Genomic DNA, 23,586 nt, shown 5'->3' on the forward strand with positions numbered 1-23,586 from the left:
GGTTTTGAGTACAACAGGGCTTAGTGTTTGAGAAGTTGGGGCTAGGCATTGAAAGTAAAACTTGAATGTTCTGTTGGTGATTATTAGGTTAAATGTAGTAAACATCAAGTTTGTTTTTGATTCTAATTTTTGTGTATGTTGTTTATTTTGGGGGGAGGCAAAGGAAGATCCTGGTCTCGGTTGACACCTGGCCCTGGCCGAAGTTTAGTGACTGGGTATCTAGACCCAATATTTGGCCAAATTTTACTACCTGTGCATCCCTAATATATATGTTTCATAAGGCACAAACTATGGGACATGTAAATAAATACTAAATTTTGGAAAAAGTAAAGTTGAACACTGAATAGAATGCAATAATAATACTTTAAAAAGTTATGTAATAATTCCAGGTGAGTACTCATACAGTTTTTCTTGTTTAATTTATATGAATGCTTATAATATTTTTCAACCGTGAACCAAATAATTTTAATTAACAGTCTAGTCTTGTTTGAACATGTCAAGTGCTTCTTTCTTTCTTAACCTAGCCATGCAAAAATACAAGTTGTAACATGTCAGTAGGTATCTTAATGATAAGCAGTAAATAAGACATTCAAAGACATGTCACTTGCAGTACACTCTCTCTGACACTGTATGATTGATGTCAGTGGCATGAATAGTATTTCAGTGATTAAACTCTATGATCAGTGATTATAATGAATTCCTTAAATTGCAAAAGGAGACCTTTGTTAAATTATTTTGAAGTATTTGGTAATTTTAGTTAAGGTCAGATTGTGTAGTATATAATTTCCTGTGGTGGCAAAGTAGAAGCACATAAGACTATAAGAACTTGCAATTTATCTTAGAACTATACTGGATCTAATATTAAAGTTGAGACTGTGGCCTTATGTTCTCGATGTTTACCAAACATCAAACCATTCAGGAGTGCTACCAAAAAAATAAACTATGAAGCATTTATGGTAATTGTGCTGAAAAGTTACCCTGTGCAATCATAAAATGTATGTATTGGATAACTAACCATATTCAGTTGTTACTGATGAAAGGTTTGTTTGCTTGATGGAAAAAGCACAACCACAATACAGATAACCAAGCAAAACTTTCAGAAAAACAATTGGCCCAGCCATATGTGAAAGATTCAATACTGTAATTACTAGCCACATTTCAGATGTCAATAGCATTTCTCTAACATCAGATATCTGGTCCTGTTCAACAACAAACAAAAAGTCTCATTGGATTCATAGGACACTGGATTACACAAGAATGAAAGTATTCTTGAGAGAAGGGATTGAAACTAGAGTTGCTGGAATACAAAACAATCCAAATTTCATTTGTTGGATCTTCACTTTAAAAGAGTTTTAGAACTAAAAGCAGTGAAACAGTATTTAATAGAGAAAGCATCAACACTTCCAATATCACAATCAAGTGTAGTTGAAGATAGTGATAATGGAAGTGATATAAATATTGTCTAGGGTTGCTATAGTGAAAGATCTGAAGGAATCTATGGTATTTATGATATAGATTAAACAGCTCATTACAAAGAAGTTGCTGTTACAATTACAAATTATTTCTTATTTATCTCTCCCATTTTTAAATCAACAGTCTAATCTGTTATTGTTGTGGAAACACACTTCCAGTACCATCTCAGCCTTATGCAAAGATTTTTATCAGCCCCAGCCAGTCATGTGTATGGCAAGTTCTTGATCTTGGAAGTTGACAGCATTATGAATCAAAGTGAAACAGTTACTTCCACAAAATGCAGGATAGCTATTGCTTTTACATCACAGCTTCAAACTACTTAAAGTACTTAGTGAGAAATCTTAATGAGAACTTGAACATTGTAGGGTTGCAGTGTACCCTCAATAAATGATAGGTGAAACCAGTGTAGTTTTATAATAATGCAAAATAAATATTATTATGAAAAGTAATTAACTGCAGGATTTTTTTTTGCCCATTCATCTTAAGTTATTCATTGTGGCTTGAAATCAGAGGTGTGTAAAAAAATAGCATTTCATACCTCTGATTTTGATCTGCAATGGCCAAATCAAGAGGAATGGGAAGAAAAAACACTTGCAGTTAAATTGTTTTTACAAACAAATTTGAGCCTATTGATTTTCCTATATTTTGCCAGCTTTTGGCATTTAAACTGTAACTATTAAAGGAAAACAAATATACCAGTTATACCTATTAGTTTTCAGAGGGCTAATCTTTCACTCCTAACGAACATACCTTAGCAATAGTAGCTGATTAATAGAACCCTTCCACTCGTTCAATGGTTCAGCAATACCATTTATTGTTTCAGAAAATGGCATAATACTTTCAAGATCTTGATAAATAAAGAAATAACACATTTCATTGAGTCAACTCAAATTGTAACGTGTAAATCTCAGTTAATTCAATGAAACATTGTTTTTTATTTATTAAAAACTTGACAATATTATGCCATTTTCTTATTTATAGTTTAAGTCTTAATACATCTCAGTACATATAGTTAATGTTTCATTTCACTGAATAAAATGAGATTTTCTGAAGCAATAAATAATTTTTAGGCTTAGTTATAAGTAGTTTTTTTTTAAAGTCACAGAGTTAAAAAAAGGTTTGAAAAATAAGCTATTTTAAATAATCATTAGACTTGTGCTAAGCTTCTATTATATTGATTTAGTTCAGAATCATGTATGAATTAATAGTCAAGGAAAGCATGCAGCAGCACATATTTTAAAATTGTTTTTGTAATGTTGTGAATATTCAACAAGGCTGTTTTTAATAACAATGAACCACTTCTTGAATGTTTCAGCATAAATTTCTATCATTAAGACTATAAAATTAACATAAAGTCATTATAATGTTTTTTCATCATGGTCAGATTATTGCACATAGCTGACTAATGATTTTAATGTTGTAGTTCATAATTATTTTGATATTGTTGCATCAGCGAGGTCACTAGTATCATGCCACGTCTTTCTAGAAATGTCCTGTTCCTTCATGATTGCCCTAGCATTTACTAGATATGTCTTAATCTTGTATATATAAGATGTTCATAACGTGACAGGACAACAGTGTAATGAGTAATTGAATGTATGCGGACAGAATACTGTTGGCCACGTGAGACGTTCGTTGAGAATTATAGCGTTTGTTATAGAGCGACTGTTGAAATTAAGTGTATCGTAAAGTTATATTTAGAAAGAATAAACCAGTTTTATTTAAGAAAGGACTTGTGTCGCTAAAGTTTGATCGGAACGAATTTACGGAAAATTAACTAACGAACGGAGACGTAACAATATATTAGATTGAGAAGAAAATCACTGTACAGCTGCATATATGTTAAAATTGTTTTTGTAATGTTGTGAATATTCAACAAGGCTGTTTTTAATAACAATGAACCACTTCTTGAATGTATCAGCATAAATTCCTTTCATTATGACTATAAAATTAACATAAAATCATTATATTATTTTTTCATCGTGGTCAGATTATTACTTATAGCTGACTAATGATTTGAATGTTGTAATTTATAATTCTTATTTTGATATCTTATGCTTAAAAGACTGGGAAGAAAATCATCTCAGTTGAAGTAGGAGATAAGTTAGTTAAATAGATTGAAAATTGGCTAATTGGGAAAAAACATAAGGTTATTGATAGAGTTCAGTCAAACTTCACTAATGCTATGAATAGTATACTTCAAGGACCTGAGTTGAGACCATTGATATTCTTCATTTACATTGATGACATTGATAGAAGCATAGTTGGAAGTCTAGCTGGCTGTAACAGAAATGCTATGATTTTACAGAAAGACTTGTATTAGTTGAACAACACATGGCAGTAGGCATTTAATTAGAATAAGGTCAGGGCTCTAACTTTTTAAGCCAACAGCCCATTTGGACTAGTGTGCGTAATAGTTCATTAGCACACAGCTAGTTCTTTGCTAATAAAACTGTATGCACACAAAACACAAAGTTTCATTCTTGTTATTTTGTGTCATAACAAATTTCCAATTCTAAATAAAACAGAATAGTCAACTTTTATAAGTTTCAAGTCTTTGATACAAGCTAGTAGATGTTATAGCTGTATATCACCATGCAATGAAAAAGCCCTTTACAAGTTTGAAGTGTAGTTTTAGCTTTAGAAAATATAGTGTATGATAATCACAGTGAAAAATAAAAACAAAGCTGTCATTTTTTTTGGCAACTAGAAAGTAAAATTTGAGATTGAAATTCTAACTGTACAGTTTTTTCTTAGACAGTTGAAGCCTTAGCCTCTTCATATATTTTGGAACACAAGCTATAATATTTGCATACTTTTTTTTCAGGAAGTTTCAGCTGCAAATATACCAATAAAACCATTAAAATGTTCAAAATGTATATAATTTAAATACATAATAAATCAGTATATTAAACAAATAGATTAAATACTATAAGCATAATATATATATATATATATATATATCCAAAGATGCTTTGGGTTGATACTATACCATGATTGTAGTCTTTTAAACAATAAACTGAGCATTGTACCAACATTGATCTGCAAAAAATGAAAAGTTTATTATAAGCTGTTAAGTAACTTCCTTTCTTGCTTTTGGAAATAAACAATTTGAACATACTGAGTTTGAGAAATAAGTATCACTGTTTTGTCATGAAAAAGTAATAAAATAAATGTGTGAGCATAGCAAAAAAGTCAAAAATAAAACAAGATACTCATTGTTAAGCCACTAATCCCATTGGACTAGTGTGTAATGTCAGCAACTAGTCTAAACAAATTTCTTGCTTGTCCCAGGCTATTAGGCTAGCATTAGTGTCAAGCCCTCAGGTTTTGAATGTGGCTTATTGTAATAGAAATATTACATAATTAACAGGATTCTTTCTTAAATATTATGCATATAAGATAAAAGAAGCATGAGGTATTGGTTGATATAACTATTAAATCTTCAAGATAAGTGTGCTGTGCAAGAGGAAAAGCAAATGATATTGTGATTTTAATGTGTAAGTCACTCTTAGTTTGTTTCTTTTTGAAAAAAAAATGGGCAGGGGTGAGCTAATTGAAGTATTTGAAATTATTAAAGGAACTGATAAGATAGATGCATAATATTGTTAATATTTTTTCATCTTGAATTTGTAGTGCAGGTTCAGAAGGACGAGGTCTTAAATTTAAGGCATAGAAAGGTCAGAAACATATGCAATTGAGACAGTTTTATTTCTTAAATAGAGTGATAAATGTGTACATCAAATTGTTAACTAAAGTATTGGAGGCTTCAACTTTACAAGAGTTTAAGAAAAAGATTAATTAATATTTTGGGAATCAGAGCTGAATATAATTTTTGTTTTCAGTTGGTTGAGGGAGATTGGGATTTGGGACATCCTTGATGGGCTAAGAGGCTTTTTTTATGTTCCACAATTTATAAAAATGTATTTAATTAGTTAGAATTATCAAGTCCACTTAGAAATGACAAAAAAAAAGAGTAAACAATAAAAATTAAGTATGATTAAGCTTTATTTACTAATGATCTTTCAGGGCAAAAACAGATTTTTGATTAATCTTAAAGTGTAAGTCTTGCATTGGTCAATAGATGATTGATACTTTCTTAAAGTTTTGAATCAAAAATGAAGCTTATGAATATAATACGTGAAAAGCATTCATATCTGAGAGAACATGTATCATTGAGGGTTATCAATGTGAGTGAGTGTTTTCTTTGCAGTTAAATTGCATTAGGAAAATCATATTCTGTGTTTCCATGACTTTACTTTAACAAGATATCTAAACTGGGCCCAGAAATTGAAAAAGGTGTTTTTTAGAATTATACCATCAAAGCTATAGGGCTAATAAAAACAAGAGAACAGAAAATTAAACTCTGTCTCTGACAGTAATCTGTTAATAGTTGAGCCAAAGGTGTATAACATGCATTTTTTTTTCCATTTGTCCAACATTAAATAAAATTAAGGTACTTTTACCAATAGTACTAGAAGTTTTATAGACTATATACTTTTCTGTTGATAAGATTCTGATTAATTACTTCTTAAAGATTTGTTTTGCATATCTTATGTTGTGTGAAAAACTATAAGTCTTTATTAATCTAACTATCCGCTGTTGTATCAGTGGTAGGCTAAAGGGCTTATATTTCTAAAATTTGGGGCTTAATCCCCACAGTGGACACAGTTTAGATACCCCATTGTGTAGATTTGTACTAAAAAGAAGCAAACATTCTAATTAGTAATTAAGGCTTGGATTATTCCTGGCTATTTTAGAACTTTGATGTATTTCTGAATTATGTCTAACAAGCAAAAGTTGAAGTTAATCTGTCAATTTAAATTATTTCATGGATTCTGAAAAGGTTAATTGTGTTGCATTTTTGGTTTCACTCAGAGCCAAAGCTCTGAGCTACTTATACTGCTCACTTTATAAAGTAATTGTTGAGCATTTCAGTCCTGCTAAGAGCCGCTCAACAATAACGTATGGTAAATCTACATTTCTATTCTTTAAGTTATACCACATTTTGAAATGTGAATGATAGCGTGATTAATTTCTGACAATTTAATGTAGAATATCCTGTAAAAAATTTGGCATCAACATTATTCATGCTTGTTCTCCCATCATTTCAAAAGTGAATGTTGAGCTTTACCTGCATGTGCAGCTTTTCAAATGCAGCACGGGAAGCAGTCGCCTTAAATGGGAAACAGACAAATGCTCAGAAAGACACCATGGCTTGTGAATTATTTACACCATGAAAACATTAATTTTGAATTAGTAAATAATGTTTAGAATCAACCATACATATCTAAAGTATTGGATAGGCATTGCTATTATAAACTTTCAGACTTCATTGGGATATTACTCAACTGTGCAAGAAATGATCATGCCGTGTTCATATGTACAGATCAATCCTGAGTTAATAAATTTAGAACTTCAAGCTATTTTTGTGTGCTCTCCATTAGAATATACTATTATAGTACATGTAAATAAAGCACATGTATTTTCTGAACTAGTGCCTTATGATGTAATTCCCCAGTAACCTTTTTTCTGTTTTTGTAGATCTCATGCAAAGATCTTCTGTCCAGCACATCCAGATGCACCACTTATTGAAGATTACAGAGCTGGGGACATGATATGTCCAGAATGTGGACTAGTCATAGGAGACAGGTAATGTACAGAGAATATAATGGAAAGTTTATAGAGTAGGTAAATGTTCATGAACCGGAGTGATTTGCTATAGATTTTGATTATTACATATTATGATCCTGTAGAGACTTGGAATGGATAACATTACACTTATAGAAGTAACTAGCAAACTTAATAGATCCTGGATGGACAAGTATTTTTATTGAAATATAATCTTATATAGCATTGTTTGCCAAATGATGATATGATGTTTCATAATTGATTCTTAAAATCGTGTAACTGTTTAAAATTACTTGCTATATGCTTGCATTTGAGATTATGACATCACACTCAGCATTTAAGTCATATTTTTGGACCAGTTCAAAGTTTTTCAGCTATACTCAAGGCTCAATTAAGTTAACCCTTTCACTACAGGTAGGTCAGAGTGTACATGTCACATTCAAAATTTAATTAAACTACTTTATTATCAATATATATATAAATAAACATAGCATTCAAACATAGTCAATAAATCAAATTTGAATATTACATAAGTTTTAAGTTCTTAACTTTATACAGAAATATTTTACAAATTCTCAATCTCTACTGGTATGAGAATCAAGATATTTCTTCTCTATATATTCTCTCTTTTTCTAATTTATTTACCACTCTCTTTGAAGTATGGAACTTAACATAGATTTCTCATTATAATACAGATATTACTAAGGCAAAGTCTTCAATCTTGTTTGTTTAGAGCCATAAACTAGAAAATCAGACCCACTTGCCACACCCATTCTTTCACAAGTTGCCAATAATTATTTCTGGTGTTTTATAATCAGTGCTTGATGTGGGTGAGGGATGTCATCTAACTTCTTTTCAGGAGAGCCTGAACCAACTCTGCTACTTTTTAGTAGACTAAGCTTCTCAGAAGGGAAAGGTTCAATATGCAGTGCAATAAATATTTATGGCATCAAGGGACTGAGGAAAGAAAATTGTGTATTTTTTCTTAAAATGTTGTGTAAGAGCAAGGCAGGAAAGAGACAAAGTAGTACACAGATGAAGGGAATGAACCCTCTTGCTGTGGGATCGATCTGTACGAGCAAGTTAGTAACCACAAAGTAACCATCAGAGTTTCCATACTATAACTCTTAAGATTATGCATCTGTTTGTGGTTAATTTTATTGTTTCATAACCCTTTGAACCAGGTCTAACTAATCATCTACCACACAATTTGTAAATCACTTGGTGAACATGCAACTCGCATTGCTGTATCGAACTATGCGAGGCATAAGCTTCCCGTGAATATACCAAGTGAAGAATTATTATTATTATATTTCATTATCTTACCTAATCTATCCTTATTAACCTAATAAGCTTCTAATTTTTACATTTTAGTTACTTTTATAATAATAAATAAAGGATAAGCATGAAAAACAAGAAATATGGTACTTAGCTTCAAAAGTTTCACAAACCATTGGTTTCCTCTTTTTCCCCCATTTCAAGCACTATTTATACTATATCATTTATAACAAATAGAAAGGCAAAGTTTTAATCTGTTGAATTACACATAATTTTATATTGTTTTCAGTAGAGAGTATTGCCAATTTTTTCTTCAGTTTGAGTAGGAAAGGAATTAATTGAAACCCTTCTTGTCCAAATTAGAAAGACAGTTAAATTATAATTGTTATATGAAATTGTTTGCCTTGTGCATGTTATTATTCTGTTTATGTGGGTGCATTATTTAAGTAAATAAAAATTATTTAGTGTACTAGTACCATTATTATAAAAAAGAAAAAGTAGGCTTAAATTTCTTTGGCAACAGACAAACAAAATAACGAGGTTGAAGGTAAGTACCACCATATTTCTTGTTTTTCATGTATACTCTTTATTTATGGTTATAAAAGTAACTGAAATATAGAAGATTAGAAACTTATTAGGTTAGATTAGGTAAGATAATGAAAAAAAGAAAACATTCTTCACAAGGTATTCTTGTGAGCAGCTTATGTGTTACATCATTCAATACGGTAACATGAGCTACTCATTCGCCAAGCGATTTGCAACTTGTGTGGCAGGATTATTAGTTAGACACGGTTCAAAAGGCAATAAAATTAAGTATAAACAAGTGTAAACTGTTGCTAGTTTTAAGCTATATAAGATAAACAATTGTAGTTTTTTGTGATTACTTGCAGTCATTTTAGAAAAAAAAAGGTAATTTAGATTTTTTTTTATGACGGTTACAAGGTTAGTCAAATTGATCAAGTTCATGTAGATTTAGGGTAGGAAAAAATAACAGATAAAATATAGAATTTTACTGAAAAAAGTTTGATATTTAGGAAGATTTAGAGGTTACACAAATTAAATTTGATAATTTTCAGTTGAAGAAAAGTATTTTTAATCATAACATGAAATGCACTTTGCACTAAAGCAGTCAACACTGACTCCATATATTTCCAGACAAATCTTTAGTCAAAATACTTGATTTAAAAATTTTATTTTTAATTAAAAAAAGACATGTAATGTTTACTGAAAGCTTGATAAATTTTGTCAAGATACACAAAATATATTAAAAGTTATAGTATGGAAATTCTGATGTTTACTTTGTGGTTACAAGGTTGGTCACATCACTTGATCCTGCATGGAAAGAGCTTAAAGAACAAATTATGACTTCAAATATTTTTTCCCAAGCTATTAACATTAGTTGACTTCTATCCTTTGTTTATTGCTGGGGGTCCTCTGTTTATCTTTCTTTGTTTTACTAACTTTCCACTTTAAAAAAATTGGATCATTGTTAGATATATAAGACTATTTAGTTATTATTTAGTTTATTTAGAGATTTAACATTTAAAGATTATTTAGTTTTCACAACAAGAGTGTTAAAAGTTAATTATTTAAAAAGCAATAGTATAGAAGAATAATTCATCTTGTCAGTTGGTGTCTAAAGTAATTGAACCAATTCTGTGTGGACTTTGACAAAAAAAAGAGAATAATTTAAAGCTATATATTCATGTATGGTAAATAATAGTGTAATGAATTTTTGTACACATTTGACTCTTTTGAATATATATTATTTCAAAACAAGTGGATTGTGTGCTGCCCATTTATTATTGAAATTTATTGCCAACAAGTCACAGACACCTACTGTAAAGAATCTTGGACCCTATACAAAACCTGACATTGCTGAGCCAGCCAGGATTTTAAAGTGGTTATTGGTGGTAGAAGAAGACATGAGTGACAGTGGAAGTAGGCTTATAGACACACAACTGTAGTGGTGGCAAAAATAGTGTAGAGATTACAATCATGCCATATAACCATGTCAGCTGATTTTGATAAATTGATAGATAGGGGTGAGTGACTTAGGCTAAAAGATAGTGATCTACTAGAGTTTGTTAAACAACAACAAAAACAAGAATTAGAGAGAGAAGAGTGTAGGCAGAGAAGAGAGGAAGAGAGACTAAAAAAAGAAAAGGAAATAGAGAGGGACAGAATAAGAGCACAAATGGAGATTGCAAAGCTAACCCAGCAGAAAGATGAAGGACCCAAGAGTTATGATGGGGTCAGGGCCAGCCAACCTAAGTTGCCCAAATTTAATGAACAGAAAGATGACATGTATGCTTTTCTAGAGAGATGTAAAAAATTTGCCCAAGTCAGAACTGGGACAAAGGTGACTGGGCAGTCTGTCTCAGCCCACTTCTCAAAGGAAAAGGCCTCCAAGTGTATGCAGGCATGACATCAGAAAATGCCATGTACTATGACAAGTTAAAAGTGACCTTGTTTAAACGTTATGAACTTACCAAGGAAGGTCTTCACCAGAAGTTTGGAGAGGTGAAACCTGACACTGGAGAAACTGTATTTCAGTTTGTGGCATGTCTACAGCAATACTTCATGAGTTGGACTGACATGGCCAAGTATGAAAATAGTTTTGAGGGGCTGGCAGATTTACTAATATGTGAACAGTTTATAATCATGTGTTCAACTGACATGTCACTGTTCCTAAAGGAGTGAGCACCAAAAGATGTGGATGAGATGATAAAACTGGCAGAACAGTATGTGGAAACCCATGGAGGGAGTATAACTAGCAAGTCCAAGAATAACCAGTTGAAGTTAAAACCATGAGTGGCTGACCATAAACAGGATACCACCGTGGGTGACAAGAACTCAACAGATAAAAGGGAGAAGAGATGCTATATTTGTTAGAAAATGGGGCACATTGCTAAGGAGTGGAAGTCCATCACCAACAAGCGACAGCAAAAATTTCAACATAAAGTAGCTGGAGCTATTTACATAGATACTGCTTGTAAGAAACAAGAAAAACATGACTATCACCATGGATGCTGCTGCCAGAAGAAACAGAATAGAAACAATCCATCTGATTCATTACAAGAAAGAAGTGCTGTTTCTGTGGTTAAACACTGCATGACTGATGGTCAGCTCAAGTAGTGATTTAAGCATGTGACAAGAAGTTTGGAAGAACTAAACAGAAATAAGACTGACGAAGCATCTGCAGTCCACAAGAGCTCAAGAAAAGAAGAGCAAGCAAGACATCAAGCTCCTTCTAGTCTTGAAAAGTGACATCCTGAATGTAGGTCTACGAGAACTGAGGGAAGCACTGAAGAAAGACCTGTCACACAGAAACCTTGGGACAGTGCCTGGGTGAAAGTCAAGCACAACATAAAGTGGAAAGAGACTTACAAAATAAAGGACCGGAAAGGAATACTGTACCATATCCATCAAAGCGGTTCTACAGGGGAAGCTAAACACATCAAAGGCAGTGAGAAGTACTTCTCTGACAAGAAGGTCAAGGATCAATGTTTCAAGGTCAGACAGAAGGTTTTGGTTCTGTTACTTACAGACAACAACAACAAACTCACCCTGCAGTAAAAAGGACCTTTAGAAGTGCAGGAAGTGTTCAACAGAATGGACTATAAGGTGAAAGTGGATAGGAAGACCAAGATTTACCATGCAAATTTGTTGAAAAGGTACTTCAAGAGGGAAGAAGACCTAATGGGTGCTGCTATTGAGGCACAGGTGGACATGGCAGATGTAGCTGTCGTAGATGCAGAACCAGAAGACAGTGACTTTGTTATAAAATGTGAAAACCTACTAGACCTAAGACCATTTGGTGGAGATTAGACAAACAAAGACACCAACATAAGTGAAGAATTGACTGGCAAACAGAAAAAAGACCTACAAAAGCAACTGTGCGAGTACACAGATGTCTTAACAAATGAACAGGTGAAACAGACCTCAAGCAACACAAGACAAAGACAAGGGATACTATCAAGGTGAAGCCTATCAGATTCCCTGTGCAAAGAGAGAGACCATTAAGGGGACTGTAAATGTGGGCGCAGACCATATGAGAAAAGTTTGTGTATGAACTGAGAACAGTCTTTTTACATAGTATCAAAAAATATTGTAAATATTTTTCTTAAAGAGAGGTTTATTGTTGGATATGCATGATGTTTAATTTAAGAATTATTATCTAATTTATTTAGTGATTTAGTATTTAATGATTATTTAGTTGTCATAACAAGAGTGTTAAAAGTTGATTATCTTAAAAGCAATAGTTATGACAAGTTTCTTTATGTATCTTTGTACGAGTCTTTTGTTGTGTATGTGGTTTAATTGTTGTACTAGGCTTTTGGAATATTGTTGACGTCATCTTACTTGAAGCTTCTAAGTTCGTCTCATTATGTTTAACATTGTTGTTACTAGAGGGCTAGATATTTCTAGATTTTTCTCTTATGTGTTATAAATACTTGCAGAACTAAGAAGTAAGTTAGTAAAAGTGAAAAATTAAAGTTAGACTGTGTGATTCTTAATTTAGCCATAAAGGGCAATATCTAAAAGAGATAAAGAAGAATTTGTCCTGTCAAAGTGGGTTCTAAAGTAATAGAACCTGCCTGTGTGGACTTTGACGAAAAGGAGACAATTATTTAAAGCTCTGGATATAACGGTGGTAACCAACTGCTATAGTGGTGATTTTGAAGTGAATTTCAAATATTGTATTGTAATAAAAGAGATAGAGAAGAATAATTTGTCTTGTCAATTGGGTTCTAAAGTAATTGAACCAGCCTGTGTGGACTTTTGACGAAAAAGAGGATTATTTAAAGCTCTAGATTCAAGTGTGGTAAATAATAATGTAATGAATTTTTGTATGTACATTTGACTTTTGAATATATATTATTTTAAAACAGGTGAATTGTGTGCTGTCCATTTATTGTTGAAAGTCATTGCCAAGAAGTCACAGACTCCTACTGTAAAGAATCCCTGCCCATCCATACTTATAAGAACTTGATAATCATACTTAGATTTAAATTTAAGGTTGTGAATATGATCTTATTCATCACATTATGTTCCTTCCAACTAGAATCTGCATGTAGTCAATTGTTCCACTAGGATGCTCCAACATTTCTGTTCCATAACCTTCTGTTTGAACAACCAGTGACATTTTGTGATAGAGGTTGTCAAGATGTTTATGGTTGTTCTTCATTTCCAAAATATAAATTTTAATTTTCATGACATTTTTTGTTAAATGTTAAATCTCTTCAGTCTTTTGTGGAAGAAGTTTTTAATTTTTTGAAGGATAGATTTAAAAAATATCTTATCCATCTACAAGTTGGAAGTTGTCCACAGCTATTTATAATGGAATTCCAACTCCTTTGCTACTTTACATTTTCAAGATTATTGCATTTGCCATTATTCATCATCTGGGTAGCTTTGTTATAGTAGTTTACTTGCTTTTTGAGACAGTCCAAGGTACATAGACAGAAGCGAGTTTAATAAACAGTGAATGATGCCATGGGATTTTCAGAAACTACAGGGTTTCTTATTGAAGAGAACAGTTACCATTCTCTCTCCATTAGAAGTTTGACAGCAAATAATGCCTTTCAACAGCTTCAGACCATGACAATGAAGAATAATATTGTTCTCCTTAGTTTTCTGGAGCTGGATGTAGTGGAAATGGATTATCAGATGTTTTTCGTCTGTAAAATCTCTTTCAAACTTTTCCACACTGATGTTTTTGTTATGGTATCTACATAGATTTTTAGAAAAAATCCTATCAGTTGTGTGAAGTGGCAGTGGAACAGGCACACTTTTTACAAACTTGCCATGGAGTTAGGTTTCTGATTCTGGTCATGTTTCAGTTTTCTTGTTCTGAAAATCAAATGTTTCATAATGTTTGCATCACCACACCTTCAAGCTCTGGTTTTGGGCACTAAATCATCGACATTGCTACCACTACTCATAATCACAATTTATCATCTTATTTTTCCAATTGTATGTTATGCTGTAAATGTAGAAACCTTATTGTAGGAATAAAGCAACATATGTTTTAATGGCAATCATTTAATGTATCTTCTTCTTGTGGTCCTTTAAAATATCATGTAAATACTGATACATTTGTCTAGTTAACACCTTCAGAAAATTTTTTTTCTATAAACCTATGTTTTTATACCTCTTTTGTTTTGTTTTTTCCTGCACTAACTAATTTATGCTTGGGTTTTGCCTAGACCTCTGCTTTTTAATGAATTTTTCTAAATGAAAAAGTAGTAAGGTGTATTGCTTACCATCACTTAGGATGAGTAGTAAGCTATTTCTTTACTTATGCTTTCTTTCTTTCCCTTAACACGAGACATTGTAGTTTTCTTTGTCATCTTGACATACCACTTGCATGTCTTTGCTACATAAAACTCAAATAGTTTTTTGTTCTGACTTGTACACTATAGATATTTTTATTTTTTAGGTACAACTTTCACTTTAGTCCTAAATGATCTTACCCTGTCACCTGTTAAGCCATCACTATGAATGATCTTATAGAATCTGTCCCTTAAAGTTTTCACTCTTTCATGCATCTGTCCTGTAACAGTATGCATTCATTATGTTCAAGGCTATTTATCAATAAGTATTTTCATCTCCACCTCATTTCATGTTTGTCAAAGAAAGGGCAGCTCAGGATACAAAATGGTTTTCATTGATGATACTTGTATTTCTTCCTGTACTTCGTTGTACATTCTATTTTGAGTCTGTGTCAAGGATAAGTTGTCAACTTGCCTGAATTTGTCATTAGTTTGTCTCTTAAAGGCTTCTACCTCAGGTTATATTTGTGTACTTTTGACATCAATTTTATTTTACATATTTATTTATACAGTTTAACCCTATGTGCATGGGTGGGGATCAAAGGTTGTACATTCCCTGACTTTGTCCAGAGTACTATTCAACATGATATTACACATTTAATGTCAGCCTTATCAACATTTCATGTTATCTTATGTTGCAGATTTTGGAACAGTTCATGTTAGAGTTGAGAAAATGGCATATAATATACAGAGATACTGATTTGCATAACCTCTAGAATCTCCTAAATGCAATTTGCAAACTGTATGATGGACAAAAATATTTTTATTCTTCATATGAACATCAGCTTGCACTTGAACTAACTTGTCAGAATCTGAGTCAGACTGACAGTGGCATTTCACAGACATATTTTTAGTACAAAAACTTAGTAGCACATTTGATTTTTGTGTGCAACAGACTTGTATTGTTGAATGAAAGCTTGCCTCATTTTATAAAGATAAATTTCATAAATTTGGAATTATAGTCAATATTACTTTTCCAATTTATTCAAGTAAAAGAGTTGCACTGAGAAAGTATCAGAAGATAGAGTCACCCATGTTGTTTGGAATTTTTTTTCATTTACAGGGATTCATATTGTTACAGTAATCAAATTCTAGTTAAAGTGCTTAACAACAGTCTATGGTCAGTTTTTATATAAAATTAATGACCCATAAAGGAGATATCATAGTTTGTTAAATTTCTTTCATTTTTCTCTCTTCCACCCTTTAGTGTAACAGTAATCCTTTGTTTTAGAAAATTGCTGCTTGTTGTAAATAGAAGGTTATTTATATAATATTTTGCTACTGAATTATTTTCAAGATGAATTAATAAAACTTATTACTGTATTATTAAGCATTATTTTGGTGAGCTTTTTTGAAAACTTGTAATCAACCAGTATACATAATGATGCACTGCTTTACACAGGTTCCCTTATTGATGTCTCCTAGTGGATAGTTTTAGATCTACATGGCAGATAAATTTATGCTGATTCAGTTAACTTCCAACTGGAATATTTTATAGAAAAGTAAAATAGATTGAAGGGATGTCACATGATACATTGATATTGACTTCTCATTTATAGATTTTTTTCTCTTCCCTTATAAGGGCTTAAGAATTTTCAACCAATTAGAAACACATACTACAGATATTGACAAGCCAGAATATAAAATTTCAACCTTCTGTTGCTTTAATGAGTTACACTGTTACATGACATGCCACTTCCATATCCTCTATTTTTTAAGGAATCTCTGTAATTCTGTCTGACATTGTTATTGGACATGTTTATAACAATAGAAAGAACATATTTTGAATTACACGATTCAGGTAATTGTTTTAGAAGTCAAAATTGCTAGTTGCTTTGGGAGTTTTATGTACTTAGACTAAAGGCATTGCTTCAAGCATTATTTGTAGGTTAGCTAGAAAGACAGTTTTATTACATTTTATTCTAGTAACTAATATATTTTTGTGTTCTAAAATGCATATTTCCAGGCTATATGAATTATGTTTTTGATAAACCAACATAACAATAAGAAAAATAAGCTTTTTAAATCCATGTACCTAAGTGCAAAAGGCCTCAAAGCTAAAGTAATTGCTAATTTCTTGTTTTATGTATATTTTCTGTTTATTGTTCTGTATTTTTCAACAGAAGTAACTAACAGTAACTTAAAGGAAACAATTATGTAAAAATTCCTCATGATCACTCTGATGAAAGCATGCAAGGCAAGTAGTTTGATATCCCATGATGTAACCTGATACTCTGTGCACTCTAAGCTTTTTGCTTTCCTGTTGGGCCAGGATACTGAAAACAGTTCAAGGTACAGTGGTGAGGCAATAAAACTAAAAAAAATCACATGTCAATAGGCTGGAAAGCTGAAGCTTTAGTATAGAAAATTTTAATTTTGTTAAAATCTGCAATCATTGTAGAAATGAAAGTATTTTGGATTTTATTTCATGTTTTTAAATTTTTAGTTTCACTGTTCATTGATGAATTCCCTAGAATTAGTTTTAGGATAGAGAAAATAAGAGAGAGTTTTACCATAAAAACAACAACAATTATTTGTTTAGGAGGTTCTACAGGTTATGCAGATGAAATATGAAAACTGTAAGATGAAAAGAAATACTTTTATTCTTAGCATGGAAATCAACTTTCACTCAGACTGATTCAGTAGAGACTTCATAAATTCACAGATAATTCTTTCATATGAATACTTTTTAAAAAATAATTTTCTTTATATAATGTACTTCTAATCTTTACTAAAAGCTTGTCAAATTTTGTGAAGATATACTCTGTACATTCAGAGTTATGGTATGTATAGTTTCATGGTTACACGGTAGTTACAAGATTGGTTAAATCAACCAACTCATTGGAATAGGGTTAAAGATTGTCTTACTGGATTGTAATACATGTAATTTCAAAAATTAGTTTTTCTTTCTTTTTTTTTTACTCTATACAAGATAATAAAGAGGTCTATTTTCCTTTACCACTGTAAATTTTCTTTGTAGAACTTGTGTGGAATTGATTCGTTTATTAAATTACGAAAAAAGGTTAAAGTTTAAAATTATTCTTGTCCTGTAGTACCAAGGAGTAATAATTTAAGTAAATCACTTGTGTTTTGGTATTAAAATTTGTACTAGACGTGTATGAACGTTACACCTTTCACATTCCTCATTAGTGGCTCTTAGTGTTTTGATAATGCATTTTCATTTAAATTTATGTATATTGATGTATGAACAAAACAGTGGTGTGAAAAAATAGTAATAGTTTCACTATGATAAGAAATATACAATAGCTTATACTTTAGGCTTATAATATTTTCTCTTTAGCTTCCAATCTAACATTGCTTAGCATAATTTTCTAGGCCCATCAAACAAAATTTGTCTCAATTGTTATTTTTGATGAAACGTCCCCAATACACAATAAAAAATGGTTTTTGTAATTTCTTTTATGTTGGTCATATTTAATACCATTTCTTATGTTCCTATCATATGTACTATAACTGTTGTTGCATTTTAAGAAATACAAAGGCAAATTGTTTTTCTCAAATACTCATTGGTTGCAATTATAAACCTAATGATATACTCAGTATTTGGTGATTAAAGTGACATGTACTTTAGTTTAATAGTTGAATATAGCTATAGTGCTTCTTAAAATGTCCTTCATTTGCATTCAGTACAATCACTATATGATTATTTTAGTATATTTACTGAATTCAACCATATATTTTATGGTTTATAGTTATAACTGTTTAGTTTGAAAGAGATATATTAAATTAATCCCAACTTGGAGCAGAAATGTATATGTATATATTCTTTCCGTATTTCTTTGCTAGTAAGCTTGACTATGAATGCATCCACCCAGTTAGAAATTAAAATTGAGCTCCATTTATACTTAAGACCACTATCATTAAATACCATTAGCAGTTCTGTGTGCTAAATCACACAGTCAGTGTGGTGAGCTACAGGGAGTTGTAACTTGCAAGATATTTAGAAGTTATTTAGTACATTTCACTTGCTGAATTTTTTCTTGTGATTCATCAGTGTATTTGAAGATTTAAAATGTGTTGTATTTATATGATTAATATTCATTGTAACTTGATTCAGATGTAGCATTGTTTTTGCAGAGTTGTGGATGTAGGCACTGAATGGAGAACTTTTAACAATGAGAAGTCCACAAATGACCCTACACGTGTGGGCGCAGCAGAGGTATTGTTAGATTTTAAATTGCATTGTTTTATAGGCTTTTAAAAGCTGGTTTGCTTTCTGTTTATTTTAAAACTAAACTTAGAATTATGCCTAATCCTATTTAGATCTAGATATAAGTTAAATACTAAACTGATCTACCACATCTAGTACATAAACATTAGAACAGTTGTTGTTCAATAAATTGATGATATAAATAATGGACATGGAATACTTATATAAGAATACAGCTTTGGGAGTATTCATACTTCTATTTGAATACTTTGGTAGGGAAAATGAAAGTATTCCTATTCATATTTGCTGAATGATTTAAGTAAATACTTGGTATTGTAAGAGTAAATGTCAACTTTTGTGCTCATAAAATTTCTAGACTGTCATTATTACATCTGTAGTACATTAATTTCTCTTGTGATGACAACATTATAATTAGCAATTTATGTTAAATTTATACTTCTTGAAGGGGTGGTAAATTAGAGAAGAGGGGATGCCTAGAGAAAACAAATCATGTTTCTCACACTAGGGGAAATTCAGAACTTTTTTAAACATTGCCCTATAAAATTAAGAACTTAAATTTAGATACTGTTAAAATATGGATTATATACTAATTAATATAACATGAACAAAAAGTGGTTTAATCAAAATTTGTATATAACTTACTAAAGCATTGTGACATGTGTAGCGAAGAATGACCATGGTGAGAGGGTTAAATCAGGTCAGTACTCTCCAACCATCTTAAACGTTATTGCATTATGTGGTTATTAATCCAATCAAGTCACTTGAGAAAATTTGAGATGGCTACTAAACTGCCTTCAGTTGTACATGAATACTTTATACTTCCTACTGCCTCCTCTTCAAAGGATACAAGGACTAACACCTATAGGAATGGTCCTTCCATTCCTGAAGAAAGCAACCCTCTAAATTATTGAAAGATACATAAAAAAATCTTTGCTACTGTATCCTTACTAGCCAAATGCTACTTGATTGTTCCAGCATCCTCTGCCCCTGTTCAGCATTTGTTAAGCATCTCTTATAAGTGTATCTCTTATGAAACCTTATAAGTGTAGTGAGTCTTGGTATAATAAGCCTAACGTAAAGACAGAGTTGGATCACCTAGCCTAGAGCCAAGTGCATAAAATTTATTGGGCCCGCGGCCATCACATTATTTTGCTGGCGTGACATATTCTGGGTGCAATGAATCTAGTCATGGATCAGTTATTCAGATCCAATGAGGTTCTACCAATGGAGTGGTATTTGGATCCTTTCATTTTTCAAGAGTTGTGTGCTTATTGGGGTATCCCAGATATGGATGCATTTGCATCTCCTCTCGACATAAAGCTTTCCATTTTTAGTTGCCTATTCCTCATCTGCAGGTGGATGCTCTCAGCCGTAATTGAACCGATTGTTGCCTAGTTGGTTTCTTCCTTATGTCATCTCGATAGTTCTGACTACTCCTTGTCTGGTTCTGTTGGTGGGCCCATATTGGCTGGATCAGTCATGGTTTCCACTTTTACGACAGCTTTTGGTAACACCAGCAGTTCCTCTTTTGTTGTTTCCCATGCTCCTTCATCAGCCTCTCTCTGGTGTGTCATCCTTCTCTACCTGCAATTCATCTTCACACGTGTCTTTTGTCCGGTCCCTTGCCAGATGGTCCAGACTTTCCAGGCATGTTGCCTCCTGGATTTCCCATTCTATTTGTCCAATATCATTGGCTGTTTTTCAGTGTAAGTGGACTACATACAGCTATTGGTCTCTACGCTGAAGTTACCATCATTCTCGACCTACTGTTCCTCACTTGTTGTCCTTTTTTCACTTGGCTTGTGACAGGGATCTCTCGGTTTCCTCTGTTACAGGTTACAGGGCATCTTTGGTCTTCCACTTTTTGAGTTACCAAATTTGCATCTGTGTTCTAATCTCCTGTCCTATCTGTGTTATTTATTTTATTCTCCTTTGCTTGTCATTTTTGTTCTGCTTCTCTTTCTCTCTGTTTGGAACCTCAATGTTGTCCTTCATGCTCTTACTCATGCTGCTCTTTATATCAATGGCATTCTGCTGGTGTCGATGACGTGACACACTTCCTACCGCAGATCTGATGTACAATTTCTGATGCCCTCAGGTTTTGGTTGTAGCACTCTGCCATTTCTATATATATATATATATATATATATATATATATATTACAGTTTGCCCTTCTGGCTGTGATATTCATCCTTCCTACCATCCTCTGGATCTCTTCTCGGTTGAGTAAGGTGTTGGTTTGAAACAGTCCAGCCACATAAGTCCTCACAGGTGTTTGGTTGGTCCTTTCTCCTACCACAGACTAGATGATAAATTCCCAATGTTGCCAGGTCCTCGACTGTAATAGTTACCCCAAATTGATGTCCCTCTTCATCTTCCTACTGTCTGCTGTATGTCAGTTCCCAGTCAATCTAGTGTTGTTTGAAGGTGGACAAAACACATGATTACCCGCATGTATCAATTTAGGAAAATGTTAACATATTTGTTAGTTTAAGCTCAGGAGTAAGTTGCTTACACTGTATAGATTACTATTTGCAGAATGTTACTCTTTCACTTTTTTCTTTAGTAATTTAAATTTGTGTTAGGGAATTTCTCAGTATTTACAGTAGCTCTTTAGAGAAGCTAAGCCAACAATTAGATGAAACAATTTTGTTACTCAAGGCTTAGATGAAAGACCACCGAAACTTGTGTTCTGTAAGCATTGCATACAAAGATCATTTAAAACTTTCACTTCTTTTCTAAGGATATTTCAATAATTATGGTGAAGCAAATTTAGGAAAAGGATATGAATATGCTTGGAGATTTGACTGGGCAAGTAAGATTCAATTTTATTGTAATGTTCATTTACAAATTACACCAATTGTATCCACTGTCCTATACAGACAGTACAGTTAAATTTTACATTGTCAATTCAATATTAATTCCAAGTTATATGCATTTCCTTTTTTCTGGCAAATTAAAATGTGTCTGTCTCTCTTCCCCTCAAAACTGAAAATCTCTCCTAAATTTTGGATCTGAAGTAAAGTCTTTGATATATGAAACTTTAAGAAATCTTAATGCATTATTACTGCTTTAACCCTCAAATTATCAACTGATTTGTGTACTGTTCACTACCAGTGGGGTCCATGTATAGTATCATGATGAGTAATTTTTCTTTTGCGTGTTACATAAATCAGTTTAAAGAAATGAGTACAAAAAATTTAGTTAAATTACACGTTTTATTTAACCCCAGCTGTAATTTATGAGATTAATTGTAACTCTGATAGTACTTTTGTAACTTTTTTTGTGTGTGTGTTTCAGTTACGGATCTACAAACAATGTGGTGCATAAATAGTTTAGAAAATGTGTTTACAAAGCTGATGTGATCTGTCATCAGTAAATCTAGGTTTAAATTTATAATAGCTGAGTATTACATACATTTATACTGAATCATCACAGAAGAATGTTATGTATGCGAGTACAATGAGTTTTTAATATTGGGAAAGATATAACCTCATGCTATCAGCATATTGGACAATGTAGTCATAATTTCTAATAATTTGACTTCACACACATTTACTTTGGGATAATTAATTATTATATCAATTTAAAACTTTAGGTTGTTTGTATGTGTCAGTGTTCTAGGTCTCAAGACCTCCCTTTGAAGGGTCTCAGGGTCGATGTTTTACAGGTTTCGAAAACGAGGCTGGTTAAATTTAAAACTTTTAACAGTATTAGACCAGGCATCTATCCAAGATTATTGGGTACTAAGTATCGATTACGCAGTTCATATGAGACGTGGTGTAACATCAAAGATGTTTTATTAGTAAAACTCCCCCTGGTAGTTGGTACTACTACTTTGTAGTGATGTTTCTAGAGCCTCCCTTATTTTTTGTTTACGTTACCAATCTCCACATTTCCTGTATATTAATCCATGGTTATAACATGCACTATTCAAAACTAACTGCTACAATACATTGCATTGTGCATAGGCTTTCTACGAGTGTGCATAAACTTCATCTGGTGCATGTATTTACGTTAAGCGCTAGTGATTATCCCTCATTTTCAACATGTCTAGTAAATCTGCTGTGATCCTGCTTGGCTTCAAATATCTTAAAGAATTTACCGACACCAATACTGTTTGTAGTTTTATTTGATGACCTTTTTTATTTTTTTTTATTTACTTACTATGATTATTTTTTTCATTATTTTATTTTCATAGGAGGAGACATTAAACAAAATCTGTGGGGTTAATGTGTAAAAGATTTGCAGTTAAGATGTTAACAAAGTTTTTTTTATGCATGTGATTTTTATTCTTTTTTCTGTATTTTTTATTGTGTAATTTATTACAAGGTCTTGGTCTTGACCCATAAGGTCTCATTCGTGGACATTGAGGTCTTGACTACAACACTGGTGTGTGTGTATGTATGTGTATATAATTCATTGTAATATTACATACAAAATGAAAGCGAAAAAGAAAAATAGAAACATTGCAGATACAAAAAAAACATGTACTACCACCTGGGCACAAAACATAAGGTGGGAAGTAATGCAGTGTGCCCTGGTTTTTGAGGTACTGGTGGAAGTAAGACCCAAATTGCATTGGGGGTACCTATCTACCCAGTTCAACCTTAGTTTCGCAGGCCTCACACACACACATATGTGTATATACATATATATATATATATATATATA

General features: G+C 32.2%; 1 protein-coding gene across 3 annotated transcripts in view; it reads left to right on the plus strand.

Moving 5' to 3' along the window:
- The window catches only part of LOC106467119 (transcription initiation factor IIB-like), a 68,583-nt gene that overhangs the window by 6,055 nt on the left and 38,942 nt on the right, over positions 1-23,586 (plus strand). For all 3 annotated transcript variants that reach the window (XM_022395248.1, XM_022395247.1, XM_013927437.2), the window contains exons 2-3: positions 7,018-7,125; positions 18,819-18,900. In XM_022395248.1, coding sequence (XP_022250956.1) covers positions 7,018-7,125; positions 18,819-18,900 — 190 coding nt within the window. The remainder of the gene's footprint in view (positions 1-7,017; positions 7,126-18,818; positions 18,901-23,586) is intronic.

The sequence above is a fragment of the Limulus polyphemus genome, unplaced genomic scaffold (genome assembly GCF_000517525.1).
Source record: "Limulus polyphemus unplaced genomic scaffold, Limulus_polyphemus-2.1.2 Scaffold2495, whole genome shotgun sequence".
Taxonomy (NCBI): domain Eukaryota; kingdom Metazoa; phylum Arthropoda; class Merostomata; order Xiphosura; family Limulidae; genus Limulus; species Limulus polyphemus.